The sequence below is a fragment of the Oncorhynchus mykiss genome, chromosome 15 (assembly GCF_057628025.1).
Source record: "Oncorhynchus mykiss isolate SJ-2025 chromosome 15, ASM5762802v1, whole genome shotgun sequence".
Taxonomy (NCBI): domain Eukaryota; kingdom Metazoa; phylum Chordata; class Actinopteri; order Salmoniformes; family Salmonidae; genus Oncorhynchus; species Oncorhynchus mykiss.
In genome coordinates, this window is record NC_143036.1 from 76,927,367 (window position 1) to 76,955,242 (window position 27,876).

The window sequence follows — 27,876 nt, forward strand, 5'->3', positions numbered from 1 at the left end:
TAGAGGAAACAAGGCGTTTAGTAGGTCTAATTCAATCACTGAATCCTAATGACTTGGCTGATCCTGGGTAGTCCAAAGAAACTGAAGAAGGAAATGAAAAGATGGTTCTAGAAGATCCAGTTACAGATCTTTGTTTAACTCTCACATGTCATGGTCGAGACCAGGCTCTTTCGCAGCCGGCCGTGACCGGCTGGTGCACAGCTGGCCCAGCGTCGTCCGGGTTAGTGGAGGGTTTGGCCCGCAGAGATGTTCTTGTCCCATCGTGCTCTAGCGACTCCTGTGGTGGTCCAGGCACAGTGCACGCTGACACGGTCACCAGGTGTACGGTGTTTCCTCCGACACATTGGTGCGGCTGGCTTCCGGGTTAATTGAGAGTTGCGTCAAGAAGAACCCTTGGTTGGGTTGTGTTTCGGAGGACACACGGCTCTCGACCTTCGCCTCTCCCAAGTCCGTACGGGAGTTGCAGCGATGAGACAAGACTGTAACTACCAATTAGAAATTGGGGAGAAAAAGGGATACAAGTATTTTTTTTTACTGAAGGTTGAGTGAACTCTCTTGATCTGATCCTGACCTACTGAAGGTTGAGAGAACACTTGATCTGACCTGTAAACCAAACCTGGTCGACCTTTGACCCCACCTATGTGTATTCTATTGGGGTCAGGTAAGGCCAAGCACATGTCATTGAGGTACCTGCTTCCACTACTTGGTCCGTGACGTTATGTACAGAATCTATCTGTCAAAATGAGTTATCTCCTGACCCTCCTGACCCTCCTGACCTCCCGACCCCAAATTAGTTTTCTCCTGACCCCATCTATTTGCATTCTGTTATCCCCTTGGGGGTCGTACCTGCCTCCACCACATGCTCCATGGTGGGGAATCTCTTACAGACGGCGGTGCTGACGGAGCGGAAGATGAGCAGTGAGGTGAGGTTGACGTAGCGCATCAGCGTGCGTCTGAGGAGGCGGCCCTGCTCGTCGTGGCCGTGAACACAGCTGGAGACCAGGAACATGAGGCGGTCGGGCCAAGGCAGATTCACAAACTGGTTCCACCAACGGTTGACCACCAGGGTTACGTAGAAACCTGCAGGGAGGAGGAGATATCAGCATCATCTACACCAGGACTCTACATCCTCCTAAAGGTTTTAAACTCCAACCCTGTTCCTGGAGAGATACCTTCCTGTAGGTTTTAACTCCAACCCTGTTCCTGGAGAGATACCTTCCTGTAGGTTTTAACTATAACCCTGTTCCTGGAGAGATACCTTCCTGTAGGTTTTAACTCCAACCCTGTTCCTGGAGAGATACCTTCCTGTAGGTTTTAACTCCAACCCTGTTCCTGGAGAGATACCTTCCTGTAGTTTTTAACTCCAACCCTGTTCCTGAAGAGAGACCTTCCTGTAGGTTTTAACTCCAACCCTGTTCCTGGAGAGATACCCTCCTGTAGGTTTTAAACTCCAACCCTGTTCCTGGAGAGATACCCTCCTGTAGGTTTTAAACTCCAACCCTGTTCCTGGAGAGATACCCTCCTGTAGGTTTTAACTCCAACCTTGTTCCTAGAGTGAAAACCTACCGGACGGTAGCTCTCCAGGAACAGGGTTGGAGTTAAAACCTACAGGAGGGTATCTCTCCAGGAACAGGGTTGGAGTTAAAACCTACCGGACGGTAGCTCTCCAGGAACAGGGTTGGAAAGCCCTGATCTACAGTAAGTCTAAACAGTATTTTGTCAGGTATGACTACAGTAGCAACCAAGGATGAGGTTTGGGTTGAGAAGGGCTGCTTCCGAAATGACATTTAATTTCCTACGTAGTGCAGTACTCTTCAGGCTACATTTGAGCCTCAAGCTCAAAACAGAAAATTGACCCCTAGATCATTGTCTAGGGCAACTTCATCCCAGTCCATATCAATATTTTATTGACATAAACTGAGATACATAAATGTCATGAAAGCCACTTTGTGCCATTCACACAGAAGCACAACACTATTAAGCAACAATCTGATATGCCATGCAAAGCACTCCAGCACCCAAGCAAACCCAACAATATCCCTCTTTCCCTGCTTTGGTCCGACTCCTAATGATTTCCTTCCATTAACTCAATCACCAGTTCATTTCCCCATTGGAATCAGTGTCTGTCGGAGAGCTTTTGTTATTAAGTAAGAGTTGAAAAATCACGATCATTAGTTTGTTGCCTGGCACTGTTGAGGATTAGTTGGGTTCATTTGGTTGGATAGTAGCAAGCAAGTCAGACAGTTAACGCAGTGTGTTTGTGTGTGTGTGTGTGTGTGTGTGTGTGTGTGAGTGAGTGTGTCGGTGTTTGTGCGTGCGTGCGTGTGTGTGGTGATCGAGAAAGTATTGCACTGTTGTCATTCTGTTTTTAGGTGGCTGATACACATTTGCCCGAAGACTCAAACTGAATTCTTCCGCTGCTCCTATGTTCGCTACATCTGTGGGCGTGGCGTAGCGTTTGGCTGGAGCGAAGAGTTTGGGTCGCCAGGCAAAGCTACACATGGGGTTGCGGATGATGTGAATTTCCCACTTAAATTGTAAAGCACTTTCAGCACATCTGGAAAGCACCTCTACAGTATTCAGGTAGAAACAGGCATTCTCATCTCAGCACAGCGCTAGTAGCTCATAGAGTTAATAGGCTAATACTATAAACTACTCAGCGCGCATGCGCTGATGTCAACCTCCACAAGTTGTACTGACTTACCGAGCACAAACGTGACTGGAATCTGTTCTGCATACTTGTTACAGTGAAGAGCCAACTTTTCAAAGAAACGCTTTTCAGGGTCTGAGAGGGCGAGTCTAGATTGACAGATGTGTTAATTAATTAAGTAACATTATAGGTTTGTTCACGTGCACTTATTGATATATCACAGCGATACAAATCAATTACGGACCCATCATGCAAAATCAAAGGCTCATATTACATCTTCATTTGTAATCACAGTTATAAACACATTAAAATCAGATAATAGATACTGTTATATAATATACATACACAAATAACATAACAATTATATTATTCATATTTCATATCACCGAGGACTTGTATTTGTGACAATACTAATGTTTTTAAGGAAAAACGCGTAATAGCTTAATATTATGCCTACCTGTAAACGAGGCTCACCAAGGTATATAACAGTACAAAGACTATAAACTCCCGATAAAGCAGTTTGTAGATGCTGCCTCTCCATCGCAGTAGAAGTCTATGGAAACCGAAGAACGTGGCGTTGGCGACTTTACTGGAGTAGGTCACCGTCATCTTCCTTCAATCACTGCAGAAAAACTACCTAGTCATCCAACTTACACTTAGTTGACAGACACTCCCTTGTCCTTACCGGTTGTGAATGTAGCTGACTTTAATTGATATCTGAAAAAAAATGTTCCGCAGTAAACTACTCTCTCATGGCAAGCTGTCATGGCACAATAATAACCAGTCAAAATAACAATTATTTCCATGTTACGTGGATAAGAAATAACGTTATTAAAAACAATAATAAAAGTATACATTTTTTCACACATACCTTTTGTACCAAATCTAAAATCACATTGCTTGTTGTTGCTTTAGGTGTAATATAGTGTATTCCTGAACCGTGAGTCAAGATTGAGCAATCATCAGGTGACCGCCCTGGCCACATTTAGCTGGTTGTCTGTCTGTGTCTGTCTGTCAGTCCAGCTGCCAGTGCGCTCCTGGCTATGGCTGTCTGGGCAAGATGCCCACCATGTCTTGGCGGTGGAATAAGATGCGCACTATGTCATGGCGGTGGAATAAGATGCGCACTATGTCATGGCGGTGGAATAAGATGCGCACTATGTCATGGCGGTGGAATAAGATGCGCACTATGTCATGGCGGTGGAATAAGATGCGCACTATGTCATGGCGGTGGAATAAGATGCGCACTATGTCATGGCGGTGGAATAAGATGCGCACTATGTCATGGCGGTGGAATAAGATGCGCACTATGTCATGGCGGTGGAATAAGATGCGCACTATGTCATGGCGGTGGAATAAGATGCGCACTATGCCATGGCGGTGGAATAAGATGCGCACTATGTCATGGCGGTGGAATAAGATGCCCACTATGTCATAGCGGTGGAATAAGATGCGCACCATGTCATGGCGGTGGAATAAGATGCGCACTATGTCATGGCGGTGGAATAAGATGCGCACTATGTCATGGCGGTGGAATAAGATGCGCACTATGTCATAGCGGTGGAATAAGATGCGCACCATGTCATGGCGGTGGAATAAGATGCGCACTATGTCATGGCGGTGGAATAAGATGCGCACTATGTCATGGCGGTGGAATAAGATGCGCACTATGTCATGGCGGTGGAATAAGATGCGCACTATGTCATGGCGGTGGAATAAGATGCGCACTATGTCATGGCGGTGGAATAAGATGCGCACTATGTCATGGCGGTGGAATAAGATGCGCACTATGTCATGGCGGTGGAATAAGATGCGCACTATGTCATGGCGGTGGAATAAGATGCGCACTATGTCATAGCGGTGGAATAAGATGCGCACTATGTCATGGCGGTGGAATAAGATGCGCACAATGTCATGGCGGTGGAATAAGATGCGCACTATGTCATGGCGGTGGAATAAGATGCGCACTATGTCATGGCGGTGGAATAAGATGCGCACTATGTCATGGCGGTGGAATAAGATGCGCACTATGTCATGGCGGTGGAATAAGATGCGCACTATGCCATGGCGGTGGAATAAGATGCGCACTATGTCATGGCGGTGGAATAAGATGCCCACTATGTCATAGCGGTGGAATAAGATGCGCACCATGTCATGGCGGTGGAATAAGATGCGCACTATGTCATGGCGGTGGAATAAGATGCGCACTATGTCATGGCGGTGGAATAAGATGCGCACTATGTCATAGCGGTGGAATAAGATGCGCACCATGTCATGGCGGTGGAATAAGATGCGCACTATGTCATGGCGGTGGAATAAGATGCGCACTATGTCATGGCGGTGGAATAAGATGCGCACTATGTCATGGCGGTGGAATAAGATGCGCACTATGTCATGGCGGTGGAATAAGATGCGCACTATGTCATGGCGGTGGAATAAGATGCGCACTATGTCATGGCGGTGGAATAAGATGCGCACTATGTCATGGAGGTGGAATAAGATGCGCACTATGTCATGGCGGTGGAATAAGATGCGCACTATGTCATGGCGGTGGAATAAGATGCGCACTATGTCATAGCGGTGGAATAAGATGCGCACTATGTCATGGCGGTGGAATAAGATGCGCACAATGTCATGGCGGTGGAATAAGATGCGCACTATGTCATGGCGGTGGAATAAGATGCGCACTATGTCATAGCGGTGGAATAAGATGCGCACTATGTCATGGCGGTGGAATAAGATGCGCACTATGTCATGGCGGTGGAATAAGATGTGCACTATGTCATGGCGGTGGAATAAGCACATAATGACCTGCTGATGTAGAGAGAGACTACATTTATCCCTGCGTGCAAGTCTCTGGTTTTAATACAACATGCCTATACAGCATACCAGCTCCTACATTTATCCCTGCGTGCAAGTCTCTGGTTTTTAATACAACATGCCTATACAGCATACCAGCTCCTAAATTTTTTAAAAACAAAGTAATCAATGGGAAAATCTTTGGGATTTAATATTTATTGTAATATTATTATTATATAGATATGTTTGGACACATTTTTATAGAAAAAGCCTCATAAATATGTGGTTTATAGTAGTGCATATGAATGCAGGAATTCAGATGCGTTGTAGAAATTGAAATGTCAAAGACTCATTATAGTTGTTTATTACCTTCTCGAATGTATCGCATCCTTTTTTTTTTTTCATTATTCATACGCTATCAAATATCCCTCACAACATGAGATCTAAAACGGTGTCCAACGGACGGCGCTGTTGACCTAATTATCATATGGCAAACAATAAAGCGGGCTCACAGAAATGCACGGGAGATGCAGCGACGGGACAAGACTGTAACTACCAATTGGATATCACGAAATTGCGAAGAAAAAAGGGGTAAACATTATTATTATTATTTTTTACAAATAACAAAATAAATGCATGCCTTATACTGGTAGAACATACTCCCATCTATGATCAATAGATTAGCCTGCTAGGGCCTAATGGACGATCAATAGTACTAAATAATTGTCGATGTAGAGATCTTACATCACATCAGAAGGAAACACACATTTCATTGTGAAGTATAGAACTATTGGCGAATGCATTGCATGCAATATCATAGTCAAATAGTCGGATACAATGTTGCAACTTATTCTTTTAGATACAATGTTGCGATCACAGTTTCGTATTATCTGTCGTCTGCTCCCATGAAAGGTGAACATGAGATGTGATACCGGCTTTGCGCATGCGCCACTGTGAGGTTGTCCGTTCACTTCTCGTGGGTGCTCCGTTCCCACCCAACCAGCGGAGAAGAAAAGAGCAGGTGAGAGGATGTTCGGATGCTGCTTGCGTTACTAAACCCGATGATATTCAGCAAACAGATACCTCATGCACGGCGAAACGGGAGGTTTACTGGCGACAGGTAGCGAGAGCACGTCGTGACAGTTGGGTTTATGCACGGTGGTCACTTTCCCGACTGTTTTATTCTTCATAGACAGCAGGCGTCGAGAGAGGGGTGAGTTGACAGCTAGCATACTGTAGCTAGGCTAGCCAAAGCGCTAGCCAGCTGGCTGGCTGACTAGCTGTCTTGCTTGTTTCATCGTCTTTAAACAACGATATAGTCCAAGGTCATTGTGCATAGAGTTGTATTTGGTATTTGTTGGACATACATTTTAAAGTGAAAAATTTGAGTCTCCGCGTAATTCCCTTACCATGGAATTTCCCACTTGCAATGCATCGGAGTATTAGCACATCAATTTGACAGCAATAGCTAGCTTTAATTCATTATCCATGGTGCATTTCGTTGAACCATTTTTTTGTCAACAGATGACTTGGTGTCCACACTAGTTTTAACAGTCCTCCACATGTGCGCACATTACAATCAAGCCAAGTCTGTTAAGGAGACACATTCTGACTATAATAAGGTTTCACTAAGGTTTTCCGAACATTATATCATTCAATGCAGCTGTGTAACGTGGATGGTTCGGAGCAAAATTGTATTTTGCTAGCAACATATCTCATAGGCCTACAGACGACGGAGATGGGAGGAGGAAGGGCTGAAAGGAGGGCAGGGAATCCCTGATGCAGTGAATTGATGTCCTGCGTAGGTGATGTTAGTCTTTACAACTCAACACAAAATCAATTGAAATGTATTGGTCACATACCCAGTGAGCAGCAGTTATTAAAGGTGCAGGGAAGTGCCTGTGTGCTAAGCTCTCTCAACATTACACAACATGAATCAATAATAACAATGTCAAGGGGAAAATAACAAGTAGTAGAAGTGGTAGCCTTTACCAGTATAAAGTCAATATTAGTCTGTATAATCGAAGTGTGTGTGTGTGTGTGTGTGTGTGTGTGTGTGTGTGTAAGGGTTGGATGTGTGGATAGTCAGTGCAAATAATGTCTGGTGCATATAGTCCCTCTTGTGCATATATTCTCTAAGGTGCAGGTCTGTCAGGAAGACCGCTAGGTTGAGCTTTTCAACAGTCTGATGGCCTGGTGGTAGAAACTGTCTCGGTGTCTGTTGTGCCGAGACCTGATACTCCACTACCGCTTGCCAGATGGTAACGGAGTGAACAGTCCGTGGCTTGGATGACTGGGGTCCTTGAGGATCTTTCGTGCCTTCCTCAGACACTGCCTGGTGTAGATGTCCTGGAGGGCAGGGAGCTCGCCCCCAGTGGGCCCATGCCGAATGTCTTCAGCCGCCTGAGGTTGAAGAGGTGCTGCTGCGCCTTCTTCACCACGGTGGTGGTGGTGTGATTGGACCATGTCAGGTCCTCCGTGAGGTGCACGCCGGGGAACATGAACCTTTTCACCCTCTCCACTGCAGTCCTGTCCATGCTGCTTCCCCTGTTTCCTGTCGTTCACCATCAGCTCCTTTGTTTTGCTGACGTTGAGCCGCTGTGCCAGGGCTCTAACCTCCTTCCAATAGGCTGTCTCGTCGCCGTCGACGATGAGGGATGTTTCCACCGGCACCGCTGTGCCAGGGCTCTAACCTCCTCCCAATAGGCTGTCTCGTCGCCGTCGACGATGAGGGATGTTTCCACTGGCACCGCTGTGCCAGGGCTCTAACCTCCTCCCAATAGGCTGTCTCGTCGCCGTCGACGATCAGACAAACTTAACGATGGTGTTGGAGTCATGCATGGCCACGCAGTCGTAAGCTCCCAACGGCGGCCCCCCAACACACACACACACACACACACACACACTAATCAATTAGCCAAATGTGGACTCTGCATTCTCTCATATGGTTAATTAATTAATATGAAATGCCAATGCCATATATACATCTGTTTGAACAGTCGTGGCCAAAAGTTTTGAGAATGACACAAATATTAATTTCCACAAAGTTTGCTGCTTCAGTGTCTTTAGATATTTTTGTCAGATGTTACTATGGAATACTGAAATGAAATGCTTGTAGTTATACAAGTGTCAAGGGCTTTTATTGACAATTACATGAAGTTGATGCAAAGAGTCAATATTTGCAGTGTTGACCCTTCTTTTTCAAGGCCTCTGCAATCCACCCTGGCATGCTGTCAATTAACTTCTGGGCCACATCCTGACTGATGGCAGCCCATTCTTGCATAATCAATGCTTGGAGTTTGTCAGAATTTGTGGGGTTTTGTTTGTCCACCTGCGTCTTGAGGATTGACCACAAGTTCTCAATGGGATTAAGGTCTGGGGAGTTTCCTGGCCATGGACCCAAAATATCGATGTTTTGTTCCCCGAGCCACTTAGTTGTCACTTTTGCCTTATGGCAAGGTGCTCCATCATGCTGGAAAAGGCATTGTTCGTCACCAAACTGTTCCTGGATGGTTGGGAGAAGTTGCTCTCGGAGGATGTGTTGGTACCATTCTTTATTCATGGCTGTGTTCTTAGACAAAATTGTGAGTGAGCCCACTCCCTTGGCTGAGAAGCAACCCCACACATGAATGGTCTCAGGATGCTTTATTGTTGGCATGACACAGGACTGATGGTAGCGCTCACCTTGTCTTTTCCGGACAAGCTTTTTTCCTAATGCCCCAAACAATCGGAAAGGGGATTCATCAGAGAAAATGACTTTACCCCAGTCCTCAGCAGTCCAATCCCTGTACCTTTGGCAGAATATCAGTCTCTCCCTGATGTTTTTCCTGGAGAGAAGTGGCTTCTTTGCTGCCCTTCTTGACACCAGACCAGCCTCCAAAAGTCTTTGCCTCACTGTGCGTGCAGATGCACTCACACCTGCCTGCTGCCATTCCTGAGATAGCTCTGTACTGGTGGTGCCCCAATCCCACAGCTGAATCAACTTTAGGAGACGGTCCTGGCGCTTGCTGGACTTTCTTGGGCGCCCTGAAGCCGCCTTCACAACAATTGAACCGCTCTCCTTGAAGTTCTTGATGATCCGATAAATGGTTGATTTAGGTGCAATCTTACTGGCAGCAATATCCTTGCCTGTGAAGCCCTTTTTATGCAAAGCAATGCTGACGGCACATGTTTCCTTGCAGGTAACCATGGTTGACAGAGGAAGAACAATGATTCCAATCCACCACCCTCCTTTTGAAGCTTCCAGTCTGTTATTCAAACTCAATCAGCATGACAGAGTGATCTCCAGCCTTGTCAACACTCACACCTGTGTTAACGAGAGAATCTCTGACATGATGTCAGCTAGTCCTTTTGTGGCAGGGCTGAAATGCAGTGGAAATGTTTTTTTGGGGATTCAGTTCATTTGCATGGCAAAGAGGGACTTTGCAATTAATTGCAATTCATCTGATCACTCTTCATAACATTCTGGAGTATATGCAAATTGCCATCATACAAACTGATTGTATTGATTAATAATGGACCATTATCATGCACCTGTCCTGAAACAGGGGCACAGGGAAAAAAATACGTAATCTATGCACTTAAATAGCGAATGGAGGACGCTTTTCCCGTGGTTCATTTTCATGCCAGCAGGTAAACTATACTCCTGTTGTAAAGATCAACAATGTGCTTAATATTGGGAAAGTTGAGAAATAAATACAGTAGGCCGAGCCTATAGAAAGCTGAAGGGAACCTCCTCTTTTTATTAGAGGCCATCACTCTGTTTTCTCACGCAATTGCATAGCCTATAGAAATGTTGCGCAACATGAGCTCATGGCCTCTCATGAAGTGTTGGATTGGATTTTCGATTACATTAGCGTTGATGTCAGAGTGATTTAGATGGACAATAAAGTGCTGAGTACCAGGCAGTTGGCAAGTTCGGTAGGCTACTAATGACCATCAGCAGCATCTGACCTTGGAGAAGTCTAATTACCGTGACTAAACGGTCAAGTGGAATTTCACTGCCTCGTAACCGCCGGTGTGGCCGTAATACGGTCAACCCCCCTGAATGAGAAATGAGCCCCCTAAATACAACAAAACTCAAACTTTGGGCGGGGTCTCTAAATAATGCTAAGTTAACCATTCTCCTAAAGAGTGTATTGACCCGTTACGTCAATCTAAGTAACATAATAAAAACATTTCCATCAAAATCCATCAGTTTAAACTAGAGATCTATTATTTGTTTGTATAGGCTGCGTTTCAATCCACCGCCTCCACCAATAGCGGCCTTCCCCATCTGAGGTGGGAGGTGACAGAGCTACAGCAGTGTTTATCAGACAATGAGACAACCCATCTGAGGTGGGAGGTGACAGAGCTACAGCAGTGTTTATCAGACAATGAGACAACCCATCTGCGTTGGGAGGTGACAGAGCTACAGCAGTGTTTATCAGACAATGAGACAACCCATCTGCGGTGGGCGGTGACAGAGCTACAGCAGTGTTTATCAGACAATGAGACAACCCATCTGAGGTGGGAGGTGACAGAGCTACAGCAGTGTTTATCAGACAATGAGACAACCCATCTGCGTTGGGAGGTGACAGAGCTACAGCAGTGTTTATCAGACAATGAGACAACCCATCTGAGGTGGGAGGTGACAGAACTACAGCAGTGTTTATCAGACAATGAGACAACCCATCTGAGGTGGGAGGTGACAGAGCTACAGCAGTGTTTATCAGACAATGAGACAACCCATCTGCGGTGGGCGGTGACAGAGCTACAGCAGTGTTTATCAGACAATGAGACAACCCATCTGAGGTGGGAGGTGACAGAACTACAGCAGTGTTTATCAGACAATGAGACAACCCATCTGAGGTGGGAGGTGACAGAGCTACAGCAGTGTTTATCAGACAATGAGACAACCCATCTGAGGTGGGAGGTGACAGAGCTACAGCAGTGTTTATCAGACAATGAGACAACCCATCTGAGGTGGGAGGTGACAGAGCTACAGCAGTGTTTATCAGACAACCCATCTGAGGTGAGAGGTGACAGAGCTACAGCAGTGTTTATCAGACAATGAGACAACCCATCTGCGGTGGGCGGTGACAGAGCTACAGCAGTGTTTATCAGACAATGAGACAACCCATCTGAGGTGGGAGGTGACAGAACTACAGCAGTGTTTATCAGACAATGAGACAACCCATCTGAGGTGGGAGGTGACAGAGCTACAGCAGTGTTTATCAGACAATGAGACAACCCATCTGAGGTGGGAGGTGACAGAGCTACAGCAGTGTTTATCAGACAATGAGACAACCCATCTGAGGTGGGAGGTGACAGAACTACAGCAGTGTTTATCAGACAATGAGACAACCCATCTGAGGTGGGAGGTGACAGAGCTACAGCAGTGTTTATCAGACAACCCATCTGAGGTGAGAGGTGACAGAGCTACAGCAGTGTTTATCAGACAATGAGACAACCCATCTGAGGTGGGAGGTGACAGAGCTACAGCAGTGTTTATCAGACAATGAGACAACCCATCTGAGGTGAGAGGTGACAGAGCTACAGCAGTGTTTATCAGACAATGAGACAACCCATCTGAGGTGGGAGGTGACAGAGCTACAGCAGTGTTTATCAGACAATGAGACAACCCATCTGAGGTGAGAGGTGACAGAGCTACAGCAGTGTTTATCAGACAACCCATCTGAGGTGAGAGGTGACAGAACTACAGCAGTGTTTATCAGACAACCCATCTGAGGTGAGAGGTGACAGAGCTACAGCAGTGTTTATCAGACAATGAGACAACCCATCTGAGGTGGGAGGTGACAGAGCTACAGCAGTGTTTATCAGACAATGAGACAACCCATCTGAGGTGGGAGGTGACAGAGCTACAGCAGTGTTTATCAGACAATGAGACAACCCATCTGAGGTGAGAGGTGACAGAGCTACAGCAGTGTTTATCAGACAATGAGACAACCCATCTGCGTTGGGAGGTGACAGAGCTACAGCAGTGTTTATCAGACAATGAGACAACCCATCTGAGGTGGGAGGTGACAGAGCTACAGCAGTGTTTATCAGACAATGAGACAACCCATCTGAGGTGGGAGGTGACAGAGCTACAGCAGTGTTTATCAGACAATGAGACAACCCATCTGAGGTGGGAGGTGACAGAGCTACAGCAGTGTTTATCAGACAATGAGACAACCCATCTGAGGTGGGAGGTGACAGAGCGACAGCAGTGTTTATCAGACAATGAGACAACCCATCTGAGGTGGGAGGTGACAGAGCTACAGCAGTGTTTATCAGACAATGAGACAACCCATCTGAGGTGGGAGGTGACAGAGCTACAGCAGTGTTTATCAGACAATGAGACAGCCCATCTGAGGTGGGAGGTGACAGAGCTACATCAGTGTTTATCAGACAATGAGACAACCCCATCTGAGGTGGGAGGTGACAGAGCTACAGCAGTGTTTATCAGACAATGAGACAACCCATCTGAGGTGGGAGGTGACAGAGCTACAGCAGTGTTTATCAGACAATGAGACAACCCGTCTGCGGTGAGAGGTGACAGAGCTACAGCAGTGTTTATCAGACAATGAGACAACCCATCTGAGGTGGGAGGTGACAGAGCTACAGCAGTGTTTATCAGACAATGAGACAACCCATCTGAGGTGGGAGGTGACAGAGCTACAGCAGTGTTTATCAGACAATGAGACAACCCATCTGAGGTGGGAGGTGACAGAGCTACGTCCCGAAAATCGGTCTTCTCACGAAAACGTCAGCACGTCCGAAAGGTTTGGCCTAAAAACAACATGACCACTATGGATTGATTTGAATGTTGCGAACACGATGGTGTTCTCTGTTTTTGCTCTACGTTTTGCTCTATTCATTCATCTAACAGTAAATGTTTTTAAAGATTGTTGTAGTTTTAGCCTATCGCCCAATGAGTCCTAATGCAGTCACAATGGCCAATGCACATTCCATATCTCAGAGCCATGTCAAATATCTTGGTTGTAAAATAGTTGCTGTTTTAGTTGCTGAGAAATCAAAATGATACCTACAGAAAGCTGATCACATCCTTTCTTCAAAACATGTTTTTAGCCTCCTAAAAAAAGAAATAGTCCATTTTGAGTGAGGTGACCATGTGAAATGTCTAGCTCACACTGATGTTACTAATTAAAAATGTAACTCGGACCCACATCCGAGTCAAAGGGTCGCAAAATGTAACTAAATGGTGGCAGTCTGGAGCCCCCCCCCCCACACACACTTCCTCCCTCCCCCTCCCTTCTCTCCCTCGTGTTGTGTGAGAATTTGTCAGGCTCTTGCTAATATTCCCTATTTGTCTTCACAGTTGATATAAAGATGTTTTTTTTTTTTTTTAAACCTGGAGACTGGAGGAGAGGAAGAGGGGAAAATTAGTGCCCAGCATCAGACAGCCAGCGGGCCTCTCCCCCTGGTCTGTTCCTCATACAGCCGGCGGGCCTCTCCCCCTGGTCTGTTCCTCATACAGCTGGCGGGCCTCTCCCCCTGGTCTGTTCCTCAGACAGCTGGCGGGCCTCTCCCCCTGGTCTGTTCCTCAGACAGCCAGCGGGCCTCTCCCCCTGGTCTGTTCCTCAGGCAGCTGGCGGGCCTCGCCCCCTGGTCTGTTCCTCAGACAGCCGGCGGGCCTCTCCCCCTGGTCTGTTCCTCAGACAGCTGGCGGGCCTCTCCCCCTGGTCTGTTCCTCAGACAGCCGGCGGGCCTCTCCCCCTGGTCTGTTCCTCAGACAGCCGGCGGGCCTCTCCCCCTGGTCTGTTCCTCAGGCAGCCGGCGGGCCTCTCCCCCTGGTCTGTTCCTCAGACAGCCGGCGGGCCTCTCCCCCTGGTCTGTTCCTCAGACAGCCGGCGGGCCTCTCCCCCTGGTCTGTTCCTCAGGCAGCCAGGGCCTACTGGCACCGTTTGGAGTCTAGACGTTGAGGGATGTTGACATGAACTTAGACATATGAACAAGGAAACCACAATGCAAATGGAGGTTACCTGTGTTTACTTTAGGATCTGTAGGAGATTGACATGTTTGCATTAGTTTCGCTGATAAAATCCTGTGTATCACAGTCTGACTGTGTACGAGTGTAGCTTAGGTGTTGTGTGTCACAGTCCGACTGTGTACGAGTGTAGCTTAGGTGTAGTGTGTCACAGTCCGACTGTGTACGAGTGTAGCTTAGGTGTTGTGTATCAGAGATAAGCCTGTTTTTTAAAATTAAGGTCTCTGTTCTGTTCTGACCTGCTCTGCTCTGCTCTGACCTCTGCTCTGACCTCTGCTCTGCTCTGACCTGCTCTGTTCTGATCTGACCTGCTCTGGTCTGTTCTGTTCTGACCTGCTCTGTTTTGACCTTCTCTGTTCTGTTGTCTCAGTGTAATGTCTCAGGACATTTAGGACTAATCATTCTGTGTTCTTATCTCTCTCACACACAGCCACTATGTTTAGACAAATAGCCAGACCAACTCACAGCCACTATGTTTAGACAAATAGCCAGACCAACTCACAGCCACTATGTTTAGACTATTAGCCAGACCAACTCACAGCCACTATGTATAGACAATTAGCCAGACTGACTCACAGCCACTATGAAAAGACTATTAGCCAGACCAACTCACAGCCACTATGTATAGACAATTAGCCAGACTGACTCACAGCCACTATGTATAGACAATTAGCCAGACTGACTCACAGCCACTATGTATAGACAATTAGCCAGACTGACTCACAGCCACTATGTATAGACTTAGCCAGACCAACTCACAGCCACTATGTATAGACAATTAGCCAGACTGACTCACAGCCACTATGTATAGACAATTAGCCAGACTGACTCACAGCCACTATGAAAAGACTATTAGCCAGACCGACTCACAGCCACTATGTATAGACAATTAGCCAGACTGACTCACAGCCACTATGTATAGACAATTAGCCAGACCGACTCACAGCCACTATGTATAGACAATTAGCCAGACTGACTCACAGCCACTATGTATAGACAATTAGCCAGACCGACTCACAGCCACTATGTATAGACAATTAGCCAGACTGACTCACAGCCACTATGTATAGACAATTAGCCAGACCAACTCACAGCCACTATGTATAGACAATTAGCCAGACTGACTCACAGCCACTATGTATAGACTTAGCCAGACCAACTCACAGCCACTATGTGTAGACAATTAGCCAGGCTGACTCACAGCCACTATGTATAGACAATTAGCCAGACCAACTCACAGCCACTATGTGTAGACAATTAGCCAGACTGACTCACAGCCACTATGTATAGACAATTAGCCAGACTGACTCACAGCCACTATGTATAGACAATTAGCCAGACCAACTCACAGCCACTATGTATAGACAATTAGCCAGACTGACTCACAGCCACTATGTATAGACAATTAGCCAGACTGACTCACAGCCACTATGTATAGACAATTAGCCAGACCAACTCACAGCCACTATGTATAGACAATTAGCCAGACTGACTCACAGCCACTATGTATAGACTTAGCCAGACCAACTCACAGCCACTATGTGTAGACAATTAGCCAGACCGACTCACAGCCACTATGTATAGACAAATAGCCAGACCAACTCCTCCTCCATGCTTCACGGTGGGAACCACACCTGCGGAGATCATCCGTTCACCTACTCTGTGTGCAAAGCTGTCATCAAGGCAAAGGGTGGCTATTTTGAAGAATCTCAACTATAAAATATATTTTGATTTGTTTAACACTTTTTGGGGGTGTTACTGCATGATTCCATATGTGTTATTTCATAGTTTTGATGTTTTCACTATGATTCTACAATGTAGAAAGAAAAATCCTTGAATGACTAGGTGTTTCCAAACTTTTGACTGGTACTGTATATGATGAGGGTGATAACTGTAGCGTCCTTCTCAGTAGACCTATAGGATGAGTGTGATAACTGTAGCTTCCTTCTCAATAGACCTATAGGATGAGGGTGATAACTGTAGCTTACTTCTCAGTAGACCTATAGGATGAGGGTGATGGCTGTAGCTTCCTTCTCAATAGACCTATAGGATGAGGGTGATAACTGTAGCTTACTTCTCAGTAGACCTATAGGATGAGTGTGATAACTGTAGCTTCCTTCTCAATAGACCTATAGGATGAGGGTGATAACTGTAGCTTCCTTCTCAGTAGACCTATAGGATGAGGGTGATAACTGTAGCTTCCTTCTCAATAGACCTATAGGATGAGGGTGATAACTGTAGCTTCCTTCTCAGTAGACCTATAGGATGAGGGTGATAACTGTAGCTTCCTTCTCAATAGACCTATAGGATGAGGGTGATAACTGTAGCTTCCTTCTCAGTAGACCTATAGGATGAGGGTGATAACTGTAGCTTCCTTCTCAATAGACCTATAGGATGAGGGTGATAACTGTAGCTTCCTTCTCAATAGACCTATAGGATGAGGGTGATAACTAGCTTCCTTCTCAATAGACCTATAGGATGAGGGTGATAACTGTAGCTTCCTTCTCAATAGACCTATAGGATGAGGGTGATAACTAGCTTCCTTCTCAATAGACCTATAGGATGAGGGTGATAACTGTAGCTTCCTTCTCAATAGACCTATAGGATGAGGGTGATAACTGTAGCTTCCTTCTCAATAGACCTATAGGATGAGGGTGATAACTGTAGCTTCCTTCTCAATAGACCTATAGGATGAGGGTGATAACTGTAGCTTCCTTCTCAATAGACCTATAGGATGAGGATTATTATAGTCATTAATATCAACAGAAGGTTGAGAGTCTAGTAGTCATCATTGTAGTCATCATTGTAGTCATCATTATCATCTGTACTGATGACTGACTAGTCCTGGTAGAATATGTTATAATGATGACTACTACATTATCTGTACTGATGACTGACTAGTCCTGGTAGAATCTGTTGATAATGATGACTAATACATTATCTGTACTGATGACTGACTAGTCCTGGTAGAATATGTTATACTGATGACTACTACATTATCTTTACTGATGACTGACTAGTCCTGGTAGAATCTGTTGATAATGATGACTAATACATTATCTGTACTGATGACTCACTAGTCCTGGTAGAATCTGCATTCTGAAGTTTGTAGAAGAGCGGCCTTTCAGTGCCCTCTCTTCAAGGTTGACCCCAGGTATTCTGGAGCGTGATATTCTGTGCTGCCATGGATAGGGAGAGAGTATTCCCGTAGTGTAAAGGTCTGCCAAGGTGTCAGACTGCCAACTCATTGAGCAGGTAAGCTAAGGACATCCACAGAGAATAGACGTAGTAGTAGTAGTAGTAGTAGTAGTAGTAGTAGTAGTAGTAGTAGTAGTAGTAGTAGTAGTAGTAGTAGTAGTAGTAGTAGTAGTAGTAGTAGTAGTAGTAGTAGTAGTAGTAGTAGTAGTAGTAGTAGTAGTAGTAGTAGTAGTAGTAGTAGTAGTAGTAGTAGTAGTAGTAGTAGTAGTAGTAGTAGTAGTAGTAGTAGTAGTAGTAGTAGTAGTAGTAGTAGTAGTAGTAGTAGTAGTAGTAGTAGTAGTAGTAGTAGTAGTAGTAGTAGTAGTAGTAGTAGTAGTAGTAGTAGTAGTAGTAGTAGTAGTAGTAGTAGTAGTAGTAGTAGTAGTAGTAGTAGTAGTAGTAGTAGTAGTAGTAGTAGTAGTAGTAGTAGTAGTAGTAGTAGTAGTAGTAGTAGTAGTAGTAGTAGTAGTAGTAGTAGTAGTAGTAGTAGTAGTAGTAGTAGTAGTAGTAGTAGTAGTAGTAGTAGTAGTAGTAGTAGTAGTAGTAGTAGTAGTAGTAGTAGTAGTAGTAGTAGTAGTAGTAGTAGTAGTAGTAGTAGTAGTAGTAGTAGTAGTAGTAGTAGTAGTAGTAGTAGTAGTAGTAGTAGTAGTAGTAGTAGTAGTAGTAGTAGTAGTAGTAGTAGTAGTAGTAGTAGTAGTAGTAGTAGTAGTAGTAGTAGTAGTAGTAGTAGTAGTAGTAGTAGTAGTAGTAGTAGTAGTAGTAGTAGTAGTAGTAGTAGTAGTAGTAGTAGTAGTAGTAGTAGTAGTAGTAGTAGTAGTAGTAGTAGTAGTAGTAGTAGTAGTAGTAGTAGTAGTAGTAGTAGTAGTAGTAGTAGTAGTAGTAGTAGTAGTAGTAGTAGTAGTAGTAGTAGTAGTAGTAGTAGTAGTAGTAGTAGTAGTAGTAGTAGTAGTAGTAGTAGTAGTAGTAGTAGTAGTAGTAGTAGTAGTAGTAGTAGTAGTAGTAGTAGTAGTAGTAGTAGTAGTAGTAGTAGTAGTAGTAGTAGTAGTAGTAGTAGTAGTAGTAGTAGTAGTAGTAGTAGTAGTAGTAGTAGTAGTAGTAGTAGTAGTAGTAGTAGTAGTAGTAGTAGTAGTAGTAGTAGTAGTAGTAGTAGTAGTAGTAGTAGTAGTAGTAGTAGTAGTAGTAGTAGTAGTAGTAGTAGTAGTAGTAGTAGTAGTAGTAGTAGTAGTAGTAGTAGTAGTAGTAGTAGTAGTAGTAGTAGTAGTAGTAGTAGTAGTAGTAGTAGTAGTAGTAGTAGTAGTAGTAGTAGTAGTAGTAGTAGTAGTAGTAGTAGTAGTAGTAGTAGTAGTAGTAGTAGTAGTAGTAGTAGTAGTAGTAGTAGTAGTAGTAGTAGTAGTAGTAGTAGTAGTAGTAGTAGTAGTAGTAGTAGTAGTAGTAGTAGTAGTAGTAGTAGTAGTAGTAGTAGTAGTAGTAGTAGTAGTAGTAGTAGTAGTAGTAGTAGTAGTAGTAGTAGTAGTAGTAGTAGTAGTAGTAGTAGTAGTAGTAGTAGTAGTAGTAGTAGTAGTAGTAGTAAAAATACAGACTCACAGAGCCAGATGTCAGCCATTGTTTTAGGTCAGAGTTGGGCTGCTATGTCAGACAAGCTCGGGTGGGACGGGGGTTCTGGCGCCCCCCCCCCCCCCCATTCTGGGGGGCTCCATCCTCCACCCAGCAGCACCTCAGCCAGTGTAAGTGGATCCGACCCAGATCCTACCCAGAGTCTGCTGTCTGTCCAAGGCCAGATAGAAGGGTGTCGTGTTACTGTGGTTCCCTAGGGAACGGAGAGGACAGACTACGGTCTACTGAGTGGCTGTAGTGGAGGGGCTTGAGCCAGCCAGGGGCTGTGTCCCGAATCGCACCCTATTCCCTATATAGTGCACTACTTTTGACCAGGGCCCATAGGCCTCAGCTGACACTAGGGAATAGGGTGCCATTTAGGAGGCAGACAGTTAGCCTTCTGTCAGTGTAAATGTTCTGAACGTTGTGGATAGAAATGTCATAAATAGATCAGACTATGACATGATTGCTTAGTCAACGTGTCATAGAGGGATATCTGTTCAGTCTATTCTACATCTTAATTTTTTGTCCTACAAAACGGGGTCCTAGATGGACTGTAGGTCTAGGCTGCATGTATCGCTGACCTTACTGCTGCTACAGAACCAACTGGACTGACCCGTAGTCTGACCCGTAGTCTGACCTGTAGTCCTGTCTTCAGGGCTGGTCTGACCTGTAGCCTGACCTGTAGCCCTGATCTGTAGCCCTGACCTGTATTCCTGACCTGTAGTCCTGATTTTCGGGGCTGGACTGACCTGTAGTCTGACCTATAGCCCTGTCTTCAGGGCTGGACTGACCTGTAGTCCTGTCTTCAAGGCTGGACTGACCTGTAGTCTGACCTGTAGTCTGACCTGTAGTCTGACCTGTAGTCCTGTCTTCAGGGCTGGACTGACCTGTAGTCTGACCTGTACTCCTGACCTTCAGGGCTGGACTGACCTGTAGTCTGACCTGTAGTCCTGACCTTCAGGGCTGGACTGACCTGTAGTCTGACCTGTAGTCTGACCTGTAGTCTGACCTGTAGTCCTGACCTGTAGTCCTGACCTTCGGGGCTGGACTGACCTGTAGTCTGACCTGTAGTCCTGACATTCGGGGCTGGACTGACCTATAGTCTGACCTGTAGTCCTGTCTTCAGGGCTGGACTGACCTGTAGTCTAACCTGTAGTCCTGTCTTCAGGGCTGGACTGACCTGTAGTCTGACCTGTAGTCTGACCTGTAGTCTGACCTATAGCCCTGTCTTCAGGGCTGGACTGACCTGTAGTCCTGTCTTCAGGGCTGGACTGACCTGTAGTCTGACCTGTACTCCTGACCTTCAGGGCTGGACTGACCTGTAGTCTGACCTGTAGTCCTGACCTTCAGGGCTGGACTGACCTGTAGTCTGACCTGTAGTCTGACCTGTAGTCCTGACCTGTAGTCCTGACCTTCGGGGCTGGACTGACCTGTAGTCTGACCTGTAGTCCTGACATTCGGGGCTGGACTGACCTATAGTCTGACCTGTAGTCCTGTCTTCAGGGCTGGACTGACCTGTAGTCTAACCTGTAGTCCTGTCTTCAGGGCTGGACTGACCTGTAGTCTGACCTGTAGTCCTGACCTTCGGGGCTGGACTGACCTATAGTCTGACCTGTAGTCCTGTCTTCAGGGCTGGACTGACCTGTAGTCTAACCTGTAGTCCTGTCTTCAGGGCTGGACTGACCTGTAGTCTGACCTGTAGTTCTGTCTTCAGGGCTGGACTGACCTGTAGTCTGACCTGTAGTCCTGTCTTCAGGGCTGGACTGACCTGTAGTCTCACCTGTAGTCCTGTCTTCAGGGCTGGACTGACCTGTAGTCTGACCTGTAGTCTGACCTTTAGACTGACCTGTAGTCCTGTCTTCAGGGCTGGACTGACCTGTAGTCCTGACCTTCGGGGCTGAACTGACCTGTAGTCCTGTCTTCAGGGCTGGACTGACCTGTAGTGCTGACCTTCAGGGCTGGACTGACCTGTAGTCCTGACCTTCAGGGCTGGACTGACCTGTAGTCCTGACCTTCAGGGCTGGACTGACCTGTAGTCCTGACCTTCAGGGCTGGACTTACCTGTAGTCCTGACCTTCAGGGCTGGACTGACCTGTAGTCCTGACCTTCAGGGCTGGACTGACCTGTAGTCCTGACCTTCGGGGCTGGACTGACCGTTTCAATCGGTGACGTCACTCGCTCTGAGACCTTGAAGTAGTTGTTCCCCTTGCTCTGCAAGGGCCGTGGCTTTTGTGGAGTGATGGGTAATGATGCTTTGTGGGAGGCAGTTGTTGATGTGTCCCTGGTTGGAGCCCAGGTAGGGGCGAGGAGAGGGACGGAAGGGTCCCTGGTTGGAGCCCAGGTAGGGGCGAGGAGAGGGACGGAAGGGTCCCTGGTTGGAGCCCAGGTAGGGGCGAGGAGAGGGACGGAATGGTCCCTGGTTGGAGCCCAGGTAGGGGCGAGGCGAGGGACGGAAGGGTCCCTGGTTGGAGCCCAGGTAGGGGCGAGGAGAGGGACGGAAGGGTCCCTGGTTGGAGCCCAGGTCGGGGCGAGGAGAGGGACGGAAGGGTCCCTGGTTGGAGCCCAGGTCGGGGCGAGGAGAGGGACGGAAGCTATACTGTTACACCAAGAGGGGTTTATAAATGAGCATCAACCAGTGGGTCTTGCGACGGGTTTACAGAGATGACCAGTTTAAAGAGAATAGAGTGTAGTGATGTGTCCTATAAGGAGCATTTGGTGACAAATCTGATGGCTGAATGGTAAAGAACATCTCGCCGCTCGAGAACACCCTTTCCTGACTATCTATATTATCTAAATTACATCTCCGTAGTCTAGCATGGGTAGGGTGGTCATCTGAATCAGGGTTAGTTTGGCAGCTGGGGTGAAAGAGGAGTGATTTACGATAGAGGAAACCAAGTCTAAACCCCTGGGGCGGCAGGGTAGCCTAGTGGTTAGAGCGTTGGACTAGTAACCGGAAGGTTGTTCAAGGTACAAATCTGTCGTTCTGCCCCTGAACAGGCAGTTAACCCACTGTTTCTAGGCCATCATTGAAAATAAGTATTTGTTCTTAACTGACTTGCCTAGTTAAATAAAGGTAAAAAAAATTAATAAATAAAAAGTCTAGATTTAACTTTAGCCTGTAGCTTTGACATGTGCTGAGAGAAGGACAGTGTACCGTCTAGCCATACTCCCAAGTACTTGTATGAGGTGACTACCTCAAGCTCTAATCCCTCAAAGGCAGTAATCTCACATGTGGGGAGAGGGACATTCTTACCAAACCACATGACCTTTTTTCGGAGGTGTTCTAAATGAGGTTAAGGGTAGAGAAAGCTTATTGAACACTAAGAAAGCTTGTTGAACACGGAGAAAGCTTTGTTGTAGAGCATTTAATACACAATTCAGGGGAGTGGCTAGCTGAGTATAAGACTGTGTCATCTGCATATAAATGGATTAGAGAGCTTCCTACTGCCTGAGCTATGTTGTTGATGCAAATTGAGAAGAGCGTGGGGCCTAGGATCGAGCCTTGGGGTACTCCCATGTGACAGGCACTGGCTGAGACAGCAGATGTTCTGACCTTGTACACTGCACTCTTTGAGAGAGGTAGTTAGCAAACCAGGCCAAAGACCCCTCAGAGATACCAATACTCCTTAGCCGCCACACAAGAATGGAATGGTAAACGAGCCCCACGTCTGCTATATTGCTACCATGTTGTGCCCCACATCTGCGACCCTGACCATAGGCCTACTATAACGAAGGCTGTTTAAAAATAGAGCCCTAAAACTTGACTCTCTGTCTTCTCTGTCCTCTCTCTCTGTCCTCCCTCTCTGTCCTCTCTCTCTCTGTCCCCTCTCTCTGTCCCCTCTGTCCTCTCTCTGCCCTCTTGCTCTCTATCCTCTCTCTATCCTCTTGCTCTCTATAATCTTTCTCTCCCTCTCTATCCTCTCTCTATCCTCTTGCTTTCTATACTCTCCATCTCTGTCCTCTCCCATTTTCATGACAGGTGGCTGTGGCTCGTCTTGACACAGTGGGGGAGGAGAAATCTGTCAGGCTATACGTTGGGTTGGTTCCCTTCACTTATAAAATCTGCGATACAGAGAACGAGGACGGAATCCTTCTGGTAGAGGGATGGGCTTTCCCTCAACACCTCCTGGTAGAGGGATGGGCCTTCCCTAAAAACCTCTTGGTAGAGGGATGGGCTTTCCCTAAAAACCTCCTGGTAGAGGGATGGGCTTTCCCTAAAAACCTCCTGTTAGAGGGATGGGCTTTCCTTAAAAACCTCCTGGTAGAGGGATGGGCTTTCCCTAAACACCTCTTGGTAGAGGGATGGGCTTTCCCTAAAAACCTCCTGGTAGAGGGATGGGCTTTCCCTAAAAACCTCCTGGTAGAGGGATGGGCTTTTCATAAAAACCTCCTGGTAGAGGGATGGGCTTTCCCTAAAAACCTCCTGGTAGAAGGATGGGCTTTTCCTAAAAACCTCCTGGTAGAGGGATGGGCCTTCCCTAAAAACCTCCTGGTAGAGGGATGGGCTTTCCCTAAAAACCTCCTGGTAGAGGGATGGGCTTTCCCTAAACACCTCTTGGTAGAGGGATGGGCTTTCCCTAAACACCTCTTGGTAGAGGGATGGGCTTTCCCTAAAAACCTCCTGGTAGAGGGATGGGCTTTCCCTAAAAATCTCCTGGTAGAGGGATTCGGCTTTTCATAAAAACCTCCTGGTAGAGGGATGGGCTTTCCCTAAAAACCTCCTGGTAGAGGGATGGGCTTTTCCTAAAAACCTCCTGGTAGAGGGATGGGCTTTCCCTAAAAACCTCCTGGTAGAGGGATGGGCTTTCCCTAAAAACCTCCTGGTAGAGGGATGGGCTTTCCCTAAAAACCTCCTGGTAGACGGATGGGCTTTCCCTAAACACCTCTTGGTAGAGGGATGGGCTTTTCCTAAAAACCTCCTGGTAGATGGATGGGCTTTTCCTAAAAACCTTGTTAACTACCAAGTGCTGTGCATACTTTGGCAGAATGATATCATGATTATTTGCATCAGTATTTGTTTAGCAAACTCTACCATCACATGTTGTGTTTTTACCATGTCATGTTGTGTTGCTACCACATTGTGTTGCTACCATGTTGTGTTATGCTGTGTTTCTACCATGTTGTGTTGCTACCATGTTGTTGTGTTGCTACCATGTTGTTGTGCTGCTTTCACGTTGTGTTGCTACCATGTTGTGCTGCTATCACGTTGTGTTGCTACCATGTTGTTGTGTTGCTACCATGTTGTTGTGTTGCTACCATGTTGTTGTGCTGCTATCACATTGTGTTGCTACCACGTTGTGTTGCTACGTTGTTACCATGCTGTGTTGCTGCCTTGCTATGTTGTTTTCTTAGGTCTCTCTTTATGTAGTGTTCTCTCTCTTGTCGTGATGTGTGTTTTGTCCTATATTTATATTGTATTTAAATATATATATATATATATATATAATTACCCCAGGCCACCGTCCCCGCAGGGGGCCTTTTGCCTTTTAGTAGGCCGTCATTGTAAATAAAAATGTGTTCTTTAACCGACTTGCCTCGTTAAATAAAGAAATAAATAAAAATGTGGCCTTGAAAAACAGTGGTAAACAACAGCCTCTTGCTTGGTGCACACTGGAATTAAAAGGGAACTACACCAGACATTAAAAAGTGGTCTCCTGATGTGGTTTAAGCTTTGTTGTTGACTTAGAACATCCAATATATAAAATATAAAATATATATATTTTTTATTTTTTTATTAAAAAAAGGTGTGATTTAGAGAGCGAGAACCTGAAAAAAAGCACAGCCAGCGACATTGCTCTGAATTCATGTTGATTACGCTCCACTATCCTGCTGTCTGCGTGGGTTCAGCCTGCTACTGGCTACAGTCAGCCAGGGACCTGGCAGTGGCCCTATTTCAGATGACTACTCTCTTTCTCGCTCTCTTTATCTCTCTCTCTCTCGCATTCTTCTGTGTAAACACAGCTCAGGCCTTAGGTTACACTGTGATTCAGACGTGTAGTTTTTCTCTCTCCTGTCAGTGTAAGTCACAGAGCATACTAATGTTCTTTGACCTGTCTTTTGCTACAGGACTGTGTGTGTTAGACTCTACAGTCTTAATGGATAACGCAGTAGTGACCACTGGTTCATGTGATGATGATGATGGTAGTAACTGGGCTGGTTATAATACAGTAGTTAACACTGGTTCATGTTGATGTGGTGATGGTAGTAACTGGGCTGGTTATAATACAGTAGTTAACACTGGTGCATGTTGATGTGGTGATGGTAGTAACTGGGCTGGTTATAATACAGTAGTTAACACTGGTTGATGTGATGATGGTAGGTAGTAACTGGGCTGGTTGTAATACAGTAGTTAACACTCGTTCATGTTGATGTGGTGATGATGGTAGGTAGTAACTGGGCTGGTTATAATACAGTAGTTAACACTGGTTCATGTTGATGTGGTGATGGTAGTAACTGGGCTGGTTATAATACAGTAGTTAACACTGGTTCATGTTGATGTGGTGATGATGGTAGGTAGTAACTGGGCTGTTTATAATACAGTAGTTAACACTGGTTGATGTTGATGTGATGATGGTAGGTAGTAACTGGGCTGGTTATAATACTGTAGTTAACACTGGTTCATGTTGATGTGGTGATGGTAGTAACTGGGCTGGTTATAATACAGTAGTTAACACTGGTTCATGTTGATGGTAGGTAGTAACTGGGCTGGTTATAATACAGTAGTTAACACTGGTTCATGTTGATGTGGTGATGGTAGGTAGTAACTGGGCTGGTTATAATACAGTAGTTAACACTGGTTGATGTGATGATGGTAGGTAGTAACTGGGCTGGTTATAATACAGTAGTTAACACTGGTTGATGTGATGATGGTAGGTAGTAACTGGGCTGGTTATAATACAGTAGTTAACACTGGTGCATGTTGATGTGGTGATGGTAGTAACTGGGCTGGTTATAATACAGTAGTTAACACTGGTTGATGTGATGATGGTAGGTAGTAACTGGGCTGGTTGTAATACAGTAGTTAACACTCGTTCATGTTGATGTGGTGATGATGGTAGGTAGTAACTGGGCTGGTTATAATACAGTAGTTAACACTGGTTCATGTTGATGTGGTGATGGTAGTAACTGGGCTGGTTATAATACAGTAGTTAACACTGGTTCATGTTGATGTGGTGATGATGGTAGGTAGTAACTGGGCTGTTTATAATACAGTAGTTAACACTGGTTGATGTTGATGTGGTGATGATGGTAGGTAGTAACTGGGCTGGTTATAATATAGTAGTTAACACTGGTTGATGTGATGATGGTAGGTAGTAACTGGGCTGGTTATAATACAGTAGTTAACACTGGTTCATCTTGATGTGGTGATGGTAGTAACTGGGCTGGTTATAATACAGTAGTTAACACTGGTTGATGTGATGGTAGGTAGTAACTGGGCTGGTTATAATATAGTAGTTAACACTGGTTCATGTTGATGTGATGATGATGATGGTAGTAACTGGGCTGGTTATAATACAGTAGTTAACACTGGTTCATGTTGATGTGATGATGGTAGTAACTGGGCTGTTTATAATACAGTAGTTAACACTGGTTCATGTTGATGTGGTGATGGTAGATAGTAACTGGGCTGGTTATAATACAGTAGTTAACACTGGTTCATGTTGATGTGGTGATGGTAGGTAGTAACTGGGCTGGTTATAATACAGTAGTTAACACTGGTTCATGTTGATGTGGTGATGGTAGATAGTAACTGGGCTGGTTATAATACAGTAGTTAACACTGGTTCATGTTGATGTGGTGATGGTAGGTAGTAACTGGGCTGGTTATAATACAGTAGTTAACACTGGTTCATGTTGATGTGATGATGATAGTAACTGGGCTGGTTATAATACAGTAGTTAACACTGGTTCATGTTGATGTGGTGATGGTAGTAACTGGGCTGGTTATAATACAGTAGTTAACACTGGTTCATGTTGATGGTAGGTAGTAACTGGGCTGGTTATAATACAGTAGTTAACACTGGTTCATCTTGATGTGGTGATGGTAGGTAGTAACTGGGCTGGTTATAATACAGTAGTTAACACTGGTTCATGTTGATGTGGTGATGGTAGTAACTGGGCTGGTTATAATACAGTAGTTAACACTGGTTCATGTTGATGTGGTGATGGTAGTAACTGGGCTGGTTATAATACAGTAGTTAACACTGGTTGATGTGGTGATGATGGTAGGTAGTAACTGGGCTGGTTATAATACAGTAGTTAACACTGGTTCATGTTGATGTGGTGATGGTAGTAACTGGGCTGGTTATAATACAGTAGTTAACACTGGTTGATGTGGTGATGATGGTAGGTAGTAACTGGGCTGGTTATAATACAGTAGTTAACACTGGTTGATGTGATGATGATAGTAACTGGGCTGGTTATAATATAGTAGTTAACACTGGTTCATGTTGATGTGGTGATGGTAGTAACTGGGCTGGTTATAATACAGTAGTTAACACTGGTTCATCTTGATGTGGTGATGGTAGTAACTGGGATGGTTATAATACAGTAGTTAACACTGGTTCATGTTGATGTGATGATGATAGTAACTGGGCTGGTTA

General features: G+C 45.5%; 2 protein-coding genes across 11 annotated transcripts in view; one reads left to right on the plus strand and one right to left on the minus strand.

The window, feature by feature from the left end:
- Positions 1 to 3,699, minus strand: part of LOC110499708 (bestrophin-3) — a 14,522-nt gene extending 10,823 nt beyond the window's left edge. Inside the window, exons 1-4 of one of the 3 annotated variants that reach the window (XM_090201237.1) lie at positions 3,522 to 3,699; positions 3,108 to 3,272; positions 2,705 to 2,799; positions 847 to 1,080 (exon numbers count right to left, since the gene is read on the minus strand). In XM_090201237.1, the coding sequence (XP_090057363.1) occupies positions 847 to 1,080; positions 2,705 to 2,799; positions 3,108 to 3,259 (481 nt within the window). In that variant the 5' untranslated portion in view covers positions 3,260 to 3,272; positions 3,522 to 3,699. Of the gene's footprint in view, positions 1 to 846; positions 1,081 to 2,704; positions 2,800 to 3,107; positions 3,368 to 3,521 lie in introns of all 3 variants that reach the window. The other 2 variants (XM_090201239.1, XM_090201238.1) reach the window with 2 other exon arrangements.
- A 2,662-nt stretch (positions 3,700 to 6,361) lies between these two features.
- rab3ip (RAB3A interacting protein (rabin3)) overlaps positions 6,362 to 27,876 on the plus strand; it is a 91,024-nt gene continuing 69,509 nt past the window's right edge. For 3 of the 8 annotated variants that reach the window (XM_090201259.1, XM_090201262.1, XM_090201266.1), the window contains exon 1: positions 6,381 to 6,470. The gene's annotated coding sequence lies outside the window, so the exon portion shown is untranslated. Of the gene's footprint in view, positions 6,663 to 27,876 lie in introns of all 8 variants that reach the window. The other 5 variants (XM_090201263.1, XM_090201260.1, XM_090201261.1 and 2 more) reach the window with 5 other exon arrangements.